The sequence below is a fragment of the Nanorana parkeri genome, unplaced genomic scaffold, assembly GCF_000935625.1.
Source record: "Nanorana parkeri isolate BGI_ZX_2015 unplaced genomic scaffold, ASM93562v1 scaffold397, whole genome shotgun sequence".
In the NCBI taxonomy this organism is placed as follows: Eukaryota; Metazoa; Chordata; class Amphibia; order Anura; family Dicroglossidae; genus Nanorana; species Nanorana parkeri.
Genome location: NW_017306665.1, coordinates 283,614 through 296,383, shown reverse-complemented (window position 1 = coordinate 296,383; position 12,770 = coordinate 283,614). Strand labels below are relative to the sequence as shown.

Below are 12,770 nucleotides of genomic sequence, written 5' to 3'. Positions count from 1 at the left end.
CTTATGCGTGTATATATATGCTTAAACTTTCTTGTGCTGCCTACTGTTCCTTATTCCTCCCAAGCCGGCAAGAAAACCTGCCATTTCCTGGTATGGGTGGAACATGTGACTTGCTCCCCTGTGACAGTGCCTGAGCCTAGCAGCTAATCGCTAGATCATAAATGAAAAAGACTAATTTGTGCACTTATTGATTGAACGTCTACATAGGGATCACTGTAAGTTGTGCCACAATGATCTAATCAATGGTTTTTTTATAGTTTTTATTAGATTTTTTCATATAAACAACAGTACAAAATACACAGTTATCACCTGAGTTCCAACACTCAGGGGCACATTTGACAAAATTGGTCCAACAAAACCACATATCATACCCCCCCCGCCCTTTAACTAGAGCTGTGTAACCCATAGACCTGTAAAACAGTAGAATAATTCGGGTCAAGTCAGAACCCTGCTGAATGAAAGCCCCAAGACGTGTGTGGTGTGACCTCTCGGTAAGGGCACCAGTGAAGATGGAACCCCCGCCAGCGGAGTATTAATATATATCTATAATTGTCAGCCTTTGTAAGTACAGCTAAGAGTATTTCCTAACCTACATCTGATGGGTATTCTTATTGGTTTGTACAGAACTTTCTCAGACTGTATCAGCGGATAATTCTGAAGGATAAAACAGTCCAGGAAACTCTCAGGGCTCTGCAGAAAGTGGCCAGCCCTCTAAAGGGGATTATAGGTAAGTGATTGATTGTATTCTAATATATATACAGGTTGTGGTTGACCCAAATGGGCTGTATGGCCAACATAAACCAAACTTGTCACTCAGTGGCTGCTGTATTGGGTACATCTGCTTGTTTAACTGCCTTCTGCCAACATAATGCACATATGCTTCAGCATGGGGAGTGGGCTTTAAAGTCAATTGGACGCCTGTGCTGAGGGCGCGCTTATTTGCACACTCCCAGGACAGTGGCTCATCTGTCAACAACCGTTCCTGTGAACAATTTATGTTTAAAAGCTGCTGGTACAGGCTCCTGATCATATGACAATCAGAGTGATCACGTAATTGGGAAGCCGGCCTCCGCCTTCCATTGTTCAGAACCTCTTAAATAGCTTTAGCAAATAACATTGGGTCATGTGAATGCAACTCAATACATAAAGCATGCAACCATGTTAAAGAAGTTCAGTGTTTTTTTAGAATGGTGAAGCTGAAAGATCTGAGCGACTTTAAGTACGGAATACCTGTTAGACCCAAAGTTAGGGTTTCATCATCTCAAATACTGTTGACTATTTTTATAATGGAGGAGAATGGTGAATTTCAAATTCAGGAAAATGGGGCCATGACAAGCCTCTTTTGCATCACCATACTTGGAAAATTGCAGACTGGAAGAATTTGCTTGGTCTGACAAATCTCGATTTCTACTGCAACATGCAAATAATGGGGTAAACAGCAAAGAGTTGGGGAAAAAATGTTTGCAGCATAAATGTGTGGCCATTACAGGTGAAACTCGAATAATTAGAATATCGTGCAAAGTTCATTTATTTCACTAATGCAACTTAAAAGGTGAAACTAATATATGAGATAGACTCATTACATGCAATGCAAGATAGTTCAAGCCGTGATTTGTCATAATTGTGATGATTATGGCTTGCAGCTCATGAAAACCCCAAGAACCCCAAATCCACAACCTCAAAAAAGTAGATTATTACATGCAATCAATAAAACAAGGATTGTACATAGAACAATATCGGACCTCTGAAAAGTACAAGCATGCATATGTACTCAGTACTTGGTTTGGGCCCCTTTTGCAGCACTTACTGCAATTACTTTTGCATGATATTCTAATTATTCGAGTTTCACCTGTATATCTGTAGGAACTGCATAATGCTGTTAGAGGACCTGTGGTGTGAAAGTTGCAACAAAGACAAAACGGCGGACAAACAGGTCGTCACCAGTAATGCCTGTTTGCTCCAGACAGATTATCTTCCCGCCCCCCAATTACAGACTTACTATGCCTTGTTCTACACTGTGTCTCTGTGTGGAGTCTAAAGCAAAACATTTCCCAGCACACTTACCAGCCTGCATTAAAAAAAAAATAGACAAATGACACTGTCTGACCTTTAGGGTTAAATACAGAGGTTTCAGTATGTGGAAGCCACACTGCCTGGTCAAGGCCACTCTGTGTAGTGTGGTCCTAACTCGGATCTATGAAAACCTCCATCTTGGAGTATATATAGCAAAGGATGAATTGGGCGCAGGTTCACCAGGAGGTAGCCCATTCCTCTTTAAAGGCACAGGGACACACCAGAAGCCCCGCACATCACAACGGCAGCTGAAGCCCTCAGTATGTCCCTATACCAAATCCAACAAGCATTGCAAAAGTCAATCACTCATCAATTCATAACTAGCTTTAAAGCAAGGCACACATGGGAGGGCTTTACACAATACAAAAGCAAACTGTTTCCCAGGACACTTACTAGCTAGCCTGTATGGAGGCTGCCACCTTGGTAGAGGCACAAGGATTGGCTTACACACATTAGAGCTGCCTCTTGATGGCCAGTGATCTGATGACTAGTGGATTAATGATGAAGCAGCAGGAGAGGTGGAGGAAGCACAGAATGAATGAAGGAGAAGCAGGGAGAACCTTGTACTGCAGATCCTCAGGTACAGCTTCTTCTCCAGCAAGGAGAACATTGAGCAGCACTGTGAGATTAGCAATCAGATATATACGGAACAGGAAGTGCCTTGGCAATGTGCCTAATAAAGAGGCCATGGAGTACAGTAGTCTTATGTGCCTCTCATGTGCCTCAATCATTTGGAGACTGTAGTCTACAAGTTCCACTGTAATGCTAACAAAACCATAATAATCAAATGTTTCTCTGCAGCCAACTCTTCTAAAATATATTCATCCGCCATTGCCAAAACTCCAAGGATCTGGACTCCATATCTGGATTCAATAATAAAGGTATTTAAGTCCGTTTATGTAATTGATTGGTTTTATATGTGTGGTTTTACACACAGATTAGATGCATACAGTATATGTAAATTATCCAACATTCCAAAAGGTTTATTCTGTGCAGCCAGGCTCGCAATCCAGACACCCCGATAGACAGCACAGGTGCTGTGGTTCAAAAAAAAAAAATAGTCCCACCACTGCCACCATTGTACTAGGGCTTAATCACATGGCCTAAAATGAAGAATATGTCAGCAGTGCCTCCATTTGTAGTGCTTGGCGCTTAGACTCTTAATGATCAAATCACGAGCTCAGACAATCCCCTAAAACCATCAGTAAAACTGAGCAGGTTAGAATATACAAAAATGAATGACTCAACAGCTTCCTTTCTGTCTTCCAAATTTGAGAGGCAGTTCAGAAACGTAATAGAGAACTGAGCTGACTGGTCAGAGAAGCTACTACTAATGTCATTGCTCTGTTAGTCTAAACATGACTGTTATTTTAAAATCCAAATGAATGGCTTGATGTGAAGAGTAAATGATAATCTAGCAGTACACCTGTCATGTGACCACACGTATGCAGAAAATACTCTGCGAGTCACCTCAGGTTGCATACCACTGTGCATTTTATGAATGATCTTCATAGTACAACTCTAGTTAAAATGTTTGGGTTTTGTATTGGTTCTGGGCCCCTAATATCCAAAAAAGATTGCCAATGTTTACTTATCCTCCCCACGCTCCAGCACTGTCCCCAGCTTCCTCCCCAGTCCAGTGCTAGAGGTCGTCTTCTGGGCAGAATGACACACTGTCATTCTACCCATTTCCTGTGAGCCCAGCCCATCGTTTACGTGTCTGGAGTTCGAGTACTCCAGGAATGTGAGGCACTCATGTCATTAGGGAGCACTGCTCAATCCCTAAGTATGTCCGGGCCCCACCGCCACCAAAAGCAGGCGAAAGAGTTGATGATGTCACATGACTGGCAAGAAGACATCAAGAAGAAAAGTATGTATAGGGATGTAAAAGAAAACTTCTGGGCGGCAGTGGTTGGCAGGAAGGGGAAATCTTGGAACTGCACTTTCAAAGTGCAGTGTGAAGTAAACATTTCAGTGCCTGTCATAGAGAGGATAGCGATATTTGCTCTCCTTTATAAATTGGCCCATATATGTTTTTTATTAATATATAACTGGATTAAATTATGTTTTTTATATTCTCCTGAAGATCGACCTTAACTTCCTTTTTGACTCTTCATTCGTGATCTTAGTTTTCTGCATTTCCTTTCAAAGTTAAGTGACAAATACACTTATTATTATAGAGGCTCTCTAATTTTTCTACAGCAGTGAGACAACTTACCAGTAGTATCATAAGTCTATTTGGCAGCACCCAAGCCTGGTAGCAGTGGTAAGAAGCAATGACTGATCACCATTGCTGCAGCAGCACTGTCAACAGGCCAGTGTGATCACACTCCACCATGGGGTATGTTCATGACAGCCTGGGCTCAGAGGAAGTGGGTTGAATGACGCTGGCTGTTATTTGAATGACGCTGGTAGTTATTTAGCCCACAAGACTTATAACATCTAGAGTCAGAGGAATTTCTACGGGGATCAGAGCTGCAATGAAGGTGAGTTTTGCAGCAAAACCTGTTTATTTGTGCTGGTTTGTGTATTATTTTTCTTTAAAACTGAAGTTTCCCTTCAACTTGTTCTATTTTGTCTATACAAACCCTCTGGATCTTCGCTATCAAGTGCACCTTTTTTTTTTTTAGCTCGTGTTTCTAGTCCTTGATCTGGCAAAGGGAATAATAAAGATCAGTGTTGCACTATTTAGGCCGTCTTTGGGTTTCTTGTGTCATTACAGGTTGGTCAGATGCAGATTCTCAGGAGGCAGATTGCTAATGAGTTAAACTATTCCTGCAAGTTTGACTCCAAGCACCTGGCCGCGGCTCTGGAGAACTTCAATGAGTAAGATAAAGAGAATGTATTACTAAGGTTACACCTGATTGCACACCACTTATGGCTTAAGGTGGCCATACACTTTACAACCATCGCAAGACCTTAGTCTTGCGATGGTTGTAAAGTAATTTAAAAAACGTACGATCTGCCCATCTTGGACAGGCAGATCGTACTTGCGATCATCGCGGGGCGGGCTTCCGATGACCGCAATGCTGAACGGGCAGTGTGCACACAGCTACCGCGGGAACAAGCATTCAATGGGTGCCTCCGCAGCAGCTGCTAAGCTGATGGCAGCACCTGTGCAGGGGGACCCACTAGAAAACGAGGAAGAAAATTATTTTTAAAGGAGAACTATGAGGTGAGTGCTTTTCCCTCATCCTCATAGTTCTAGCCGACCTGTGACAATGAGACTGTCACAGGTCGGCTCAGTAGATGGGGAGGTGAGCGAACACATACCGGCGTTCGCTCACCTCTCGATCTTGTCATGGCTCTCTGCCGTGACAGGGGAGGGGCTGGATTCCCCTCTCCCCGCTCTGATCCGCCAGCGCTGACTGGCGGAACAGATGGGGGAGGGGGCGGGTACAGCTGCCTCTGCCTCTAGATAGGCAGAGCCAGCTGTCACTCATGCAGCTGGGTGGATCCAGACATAATTGTCGGGATCCGCTTCAGCTGCAGGCGTCTCAGTATACCGCGAGCTGTAGCTCCCTATATACTGAGCCTAGGGTGACGGGAGGACACTAGTTTGTTTCCTCCCGTTACCCTAAGGAGAACTATGGGGAAAAGCCTTAACCCCATAGTTCTCCTTTTAAAGAAGAAGAACAAAGGAAGATGTATGCCATGGTCAGCTTCCTAGGTGGAAAAAGAAAAAGGAAACTTTAATATCACTTTAAAGTGTATACTGAGCTGCACATGAGCAGCTTAATGTACCGTATATACTCGAGTATAAGCCGAGTTTTTCAGCCCATTTTTTTTGCTAAAAAGGGCCCCCCTCGGCTTGTTTATACTCGGGTCAATATTTTTTCCCAGTTTTTTGTGGTAAAATTAGGTACCTCGGCTTATATTCGGGACGGCTTATACTCGAGTATATACGGTACATTGTAAGATTGTGAACAGACAGGTAAGAAGAGGAGACCTAAAAAGCCTGGCTGTTATTACATTTGTATTTAAAGTTCCACTTTAACAGACCAAAAGGGAGCAAGGCAAAGGGAAGTTCATTGTTGGGGTTCACATACACTTTAATTCTACAACATACAAAGGCATTTTCAATCTTGTAACAGTTTGGTGAAGGCCCTTTTCTGTCCCAGCATGACTGTGCACAAAGACGGCTCCATGGTTTGGTGGGTTTGGTGTGGGGGAACTTGAATGGACTGCATAGAGTCCTGACCTCAACTGACCATCTGAATTTTGACTCTGATTGTGAGCCAGGTCTTCTCGTCCCTACAGCAGTACCTGACCTCACAAATGTTCTTTTGGCTTGATGGTTACAATTTCCCACAGATACTCCAACAACTTGTAGAAAGCCTTCCTAGAATAGTGGAGGCTGTTATAGCCGCAAAGGGCGGGGAGGGCACTCCATATGAATACCCGTGGCTAGCTAATAAGATGTCCAACAAGCTTATATAGGTGTGATATTCAGGTGTTCACAATAATTAGGCCATATATTGTATAGTAAATGTCACCCAACAGATGCTGACAATTCTCTTTTGTCCATTTCAGAGCCATTCTGTCAGATATAAAAGCTCATTACCAGGATCCATCTCTGCCATGCCCCAAAGAGGACAACACTCTTCTGTATGAGATCACTGCGTACCTGGAGGCTGCCGGAACACACAACCCTCTCAACAAAGTAACTTAAACTTCTTTTTTCTTTTACAGTCTTTTTAAGATGTCAAGTAGCCTAAAGAGGACCTGTCACTTTTTTAAAATGTCTTTTTTAGTCCATTTGTTTCATGTTATGAATTGTACTAACCTACGGAATTTACTAGAAATGTTAATTTTGTAGAGCTGCCACTTCCCATAGAAGCTATTTGACTTTTGGCTTTTATTGTCCATTTTATTTTACAGATTTATGTCACCACGAAGCAGCTGTCTTTTTTCCCCATCACCAACTTCCTCTTCCTGATTTCCCAGTTGCCCAAGCTGCAGTATAGCAAGAACTTAGGTAATGTATTGGATACATAGTACAGTGGTGCTTAGGCGCATAGTTTTGTATCCCCTTCTGTCCATTTTATACTAAAAGTTCAAGTCCAGCTTACATATATGTGGATTGTTTAACCTGTTGAAGGATCTTTAGTTCTGCTCAGCCAATTTGTGAATCAGACACACATTCTAGACAGACTAGCACAGGCAGGAGACACCTCCTGTTTGCAGCATCCCGTATTGCCTGTCCACCTTGAGCCTGCTCATTGTAGAATGTATCCTCGCAATCACACTGGTACCTCATTGTCCTGCAGCTTTAAAATAATATCGGGTGATTCTGCCATGAAGGTCCTTGTACAAGCATTTCCTGTTACCGGGTGACAACGCTCTTTCCTCGTCTCTCAATTGTGCTCCTGCATTGTCTCATGAGCTTCTGGTGGAAGCTATAGTGCCCAATATGACAGCTTATGTGGCAACATATCCCCCACAGTAGCTGATATTGTGTGGAGACAACATGGCTATATGGTTGATGACTGTCCCAATGAACACCATTTATTATTGGATTTGCTATTTGATGATATATGATTGCATACATACCTGTTGTTTGACAATCTCAAAGTGACATGTGCACATGTGTATCTCTTTATCTAATTATAGTGGGGTATCCTAGGGAGGTCAGATGACCTAGGGAGGTCAGATGACCAAGGGGGCCAGAGTGGGGGTTTGCCCATGAAATGCATAGGCTAGGATGCACACTTAAGGCATTGGCTATGTGTTGCTGAATGGGTCAACAGTTGGACACCTTTGTATCCATGGGTTGAGCAGGTCTCTCCTTGGATGGACCTGATGACTTGCCGTCACCATGACATAAGCATACCTGCTCATGTGTCTGCTATACAGTGTGATTATTTGGTCTTTATTACACCACATATGTCATAGTAGCAACACAGGGAGATGCCTGCCATATTAAATGAGTCCACTAATTACACTGCACCGGTGTTCCATGCACAGCCCTTTCACTTTTATATGCGTCCTATGTTATCAAGGGAATACACCCTCTTTCTGGTTTGTAGTCCGATCATAAGGTGCTTTACATGCTCTAAAATTGACGTATACACCATTGTCTACAATAGGCAGAGTGATCTTTCTCTGCTAAGCCATTCTCTTCATGGTCACACAGTCATCAGTCATTCCTCTGCAATCTACCAATACAGTACTAGGAATTATGAATAGAGAACCTCTATAATTTGGTGAAGGGTCCCAACCTGTACGAACCAGCAGTTGATGCTTCTCTCTCTACTACATAGGTATGACCTGCAGGAAGCCAGCAGACGCCATTGACTGGCCACCACTAGTTCTGGGGTTAATGACGCTGCTGAAACAGTTCCACTCCCGATATATGGAGCAGTTCCTTGCCCTTATTGGGCAGTTTATCCGTTCCTCCATGGAGCAGAGCACAAGGTGAGTTGCAAGCACATCTATTCTAATGGCTTTTCTCCCCATAAAGGTTCATAGGAATGCTAGCAGCAGGTCAGAAGCAGGTAAGAAGGAAACATTTCAAACTGATCTCAAGTGCAAGATGAATGCATGTAAAATTGTGCTGCATTTGCCCCCCCCTTCCCTCTACTCAACCATTAAGGGTTTTATATAAATCACATAGTGTTTGTCATGTCTGATAAACCAGTTTAGTATTAAAGATAAATTATTTGGATGGAATGACGTCTGGTTTTGGGTTTCAGCCAAAAGATTCCGGAGATGCCGGCAGATGTGGTTGGTGCACTTATGTTTCTCGAAGATTACGTTCACTATACTAAGCTGCCCAGGAGGGTAAGTAGATGTCATGTCTTTACTATTGTCATTGATGTATCTGTATGTGCTGGATCTACAAACATTGTCACATTTCACTTTAAAAATCAGCCTTTTTGTGTGTTATAAGTGCCTGTTCACACATTCTGCGATGACCTGCGTTTTACTGCACTAGGTCAATGCAGGTCACCACAAGGAACGCATCACAAGAAAACAATTCCAGCACCATTCAGTCCACTTCCTTTGAGTCCGGCTGTCATGGGCACACCCCCTGGGGGGACATCATCATGCAACCTGTGGACCCATGGGTACCTTATGAGAAATATGGCACTAAATTTAGGTCGACACCAAATTAAAGGAGAACTATGAGGCGAGTGCTTTTCACTCACCTCATAGTTCTAGCCGACCTGTGACAATGAGACTGTCACAGGTCGGCTCAGTAGATCGGGAGGTGAGCGAACATATACCGGCGTTCGCTCACCTCTCGATCCTGTCACAGCTCTCTGCCGTCACAGGGGAGTGGCTGGATTCTCCTCTCCCCGCTCCGATCCGCCAGCGAGGACTGGCGGAACGGACGGGGGAGGGGGCGGGTACAGCTGGCTCTGCCTCTAGATAGTCAGAGCCAGCTGTCACTCACGCAGCTGGGCGGATCTCGACATCGACGTCGGGATCCGCTCCGGCTGCGGTGTCTCAGTATACCACGAGCTACAGCCTTGCGGCATACTGAGCTTAGGGTAACGGGAGGACGCTAGTTTGTGTCGTCCCGTTACCCTAAGGAGAACTATGGGGAAAAGCCCTGACCCCGTAGTTCTCCTTTTAACTATCAAGTACTTTTTTTGTTTTTTCTTTTGGTTGTGAAAAATCACTGAAAAGAAATCACCACATATACAGTTTATTACAGAGTAGTGAGAGGGAAAGACAAACTCTTGTCCATTACATTGCATTGGTAAGAACTATTTTTTGAATATGCAGTTCAGTTTTTGGCGCCAGTTCACAGAAGAGGAGTTTTGGAACTGAAGAGAGTACAGAGGAGGACAACTAAATTATTAGGGGACATGGAGGAGCTCCACTAGAAAAGATAAACTGAACCGCTGTCATTGGGTATCCTATAGTGGCATTGTTGCTTTGTTCTTGTTTAACTCTGCTCTATTCTTTCCAGGTGGTTGAAGCTCATGTGCCTAACTTCATATTCGATGAGTTCAGGACAATTCTGTAAATGGTCGGCAGAGCAGAGACTGAGAGACGGTAATAAACCACAGAGCCAGGACAAAGCTGCGGTTAGGCGGAATACCAGGCTTGGTTATAGGAAGAGCTGGCTCAGGTCCGGTGACCGCTAGCATAGACATTAACTTGCGTACATTCTGTAGCACTTACACAAAACAATTCATTCTGTGCCCTCAGGAAAAAACAAGTGTTAGTCATCTTTCTTAATAAAATGCCATCTAACTGGTATCTGTGTCGGTGAACTGTGTGACTCCCTGAGAACAGAGATGAAAAAAAAACCTTTGTTGTAGTGGTCTCTGGTTTGAATCCCGGCAAGGACACCACCTGCATGGACTTTGCATGTTCTCCGTTTGCTTATGTGGGTCCAGGTACTCCGGTTTCCTCCCAGACTCCAAAGACATGCTGGAAGGTTAATTGGCTCCTCTCTATATTGGCCCTTGTATGTATCTTTGTGAGATATAGACCTTAGATTGTAAGCTCCTAGTGGGCAGGGACTGATGTGAATGATCACTATGTAAAGTGCTGCATAGTCCGTGTTGTCTGTGCTATGTATACCAGTAATAATATTACATAATGGATTATTGTAGAAGATCGGAACCACCTTTTTAAAACCCAACTTCCCCCTTGAGGCCCCTAGTGTTTAATTTGAGGCTTTTGTATTTCTTATTTACATACCTTTTCTAAATGTCTTCAGGCCGGGCACGTGGCATGCGGGGTCCTTTTACTGTTGTGATCTTTTCTTAGTAGTGGGTGGTCCCGGAAAATGCAGTGTGAAGACATCAGAATCGTTCTCTGCAACGTCAAAGGGCCCTGTAGTGATGTGACACCCTTATAAAGGATGGAGTGTGCTTGACTCCCTACACTTACCTGATACCCTCAGTCTCAAAAGACAGAGGGTATCAAGTGATGGAAAGGAATTATTGTGAAGGGCAACGCAGGAGAGGAGGTAAGTATAGCTTTTTTTTTTTCTGTTTTAGTCCAGAGTTAATGCAGGTGAATGGACTGCATTAGACACAATTAAATCAGCAGGGCTTAGGCTTAGGCTGCCAGAGCCTGGGGAAGAAGAGGCTGTGACAATGGGTCTAGCAGCCAGGTAAGTTCAAGGATCAGGTGAGTATATATGCAGATAATGAAAAGATGCCAACAGACATGAACTGAGTCACACCAGCTGGTTTGGTTATGTGCCCACAGACACCGGCAGCCAACACTTTTTGGAGCCAATACCAATTGGAAGGGTTATGAGAACATAACTGATCAGTATGTGCTAAGTGTGTATGGTTCACCTCTCCCCTCCACTTATTATACATGTGACCGCCATGTACTACTTCCAGTGCCTGAGAACAGTCATACTAAGCCTGCAATTCTGAGCACCCCAAAGTATCTATGGGTACTTTGAGACGAAAGAGGCTTTCCATGGGTTCCTCCTCTATTTTTCTCTTAGTCCAGTTGTCAGGAATCAGCATTGCAGGTCATTGAACGTACACCGGACTGTGCCTACCATACAATAACTAAAGAGGCTGCACAGAGGATTAATGCCAGGAATCACTCAGCACATTCCACTACTAAAGCTTATCGTGATCATGAGGGTTGTCATACTGAATGTGTCAGTTTCTGTTCAAAGAGGCAGAGAACGATGACAATCCAATCATCAGCACAGCAGATGGCGTCTGTACAAAGATTGTGCTCCTGTATTTGGTTCCTTACTTATAACAATAGTGATATGTGTTGCATATAATACTGTTTAAGAGGAGAAAATAATTTTTGGCTGATTCATTTATATCTAGAAGGGGGCAAATCCCAGCAAAAGCCAAGAACAAATTCCTAGTGTTCAGCCCAGCTGGCCTATCAAGGGGATGGTGGCGTCACAATACCCATAGCAGCCTATGCAGCTGCTATGGGGCCTGGAGGTGGAAGGGGGCCCCATTAAGGACTACAGAAGTTGCTATGGACACTGACCCTGTACCCACTGTGACACTTCCCATCAGGAAGAGCTGTAGTCAGATGTACAGGAGGAGATAATTCATAGAGCTCTCCTGCTACCTGACTTTAATATCATTGATAGTTGGAAGGTCGCCGAGGGGACCCATGCAAATTTTCTGTTCACCTCCTCTGTGATCTGTACGTGTTCAGTTGGTGCTGACATCACACTGAAGTGGGACATGGGGTCTGTTATAGGCTGGTTTGTGATAAATAACGGGTCACCCTGATGCAGTTCCTGCCCCTTTTGTACAACTTTCACTGTTACTGCCTCCACCCGCAGTGGTGGAGTACAGTAGGTAGACAGTGAAAAACAAATGTCACACAGTGACAGTTCTTTTTCTAAGCAATGCCCACCAGTTGCTAACAAGAAACTTGACCTGAAAGCACCATTATCATTTAAAGCCCCACTTCGAGCTGCTCTTAAATGTACCCATGCAGTTGGGTCCCTTTGTGCACTGCATGAGTTACATGCTCATTTGGCTTAAGTGGGAAAAGAATAAGGACAAATACATCTATTCCACACTCCCCAAGCAGCAAGCTCTCTCCTTCAGTCCAGTGCTCCGAAATGTGGGTGGGCCTCATCATACTCGCGTGCAATGCAGTACTGATGGTCCTGCATTGTACGTGATGAGAGCTGCGACCAGCCGAAGTGAAGCGGCTTCAGGCGACTGGTCACAAGAGGGGTGGGGGGGGGAGAAGGAAGCCTGCTAGAACAAAGACTAAGGGGGTTA

At 44.0% G+C, this 12,770-nt stretch overlaps 1 protein-coding gene across 1 annotated transcript in view; it reads left to right on the top strand.

Moving 5' to 3' along the window:
- KIAA0196 (KIAA0196 ortholog) overlaps positions 1–10,183 on the top strand; it is a 43,392-nt gene extending 33,209 nt beyond the window's left edge. Inside the window, exons 22-29 of the mRNA XM_018559465.1 lie at positions 625–727; positions 2,875–2,954; positions 4,796–4,899; positions 6,607–6,736; positions 6,955–7,051; positions 8,337–8,490; positions 8,769–8,856; positions 9,995–10,183. Of these exons, the coding sequence (XP_018414967.1) occupies positions 625–727; positions 2,875–2,954; positions 4,796–4,899; positions 6,607–6,736; positions 6,955–7,051; positions 8,337–8,490; positions 8,769–8,856; positions 9,995–10,051 (813 nt within the window). The 3' untranslated portion in view covers positions 10,052–10,183. The remainder of the gene's footprint in view (positions 1–624; positions 728–2,874; positions 2,955–4,795; positions 4,900–6,606; positions 6,737–6,954; positions 7,052–8,336; positions 8,491–8,768; positions 8,857–9,994) is intronic.
- The last annotated feature ends 2,587 nt before the right edge of the window (positions 10,184–12,770 follow it).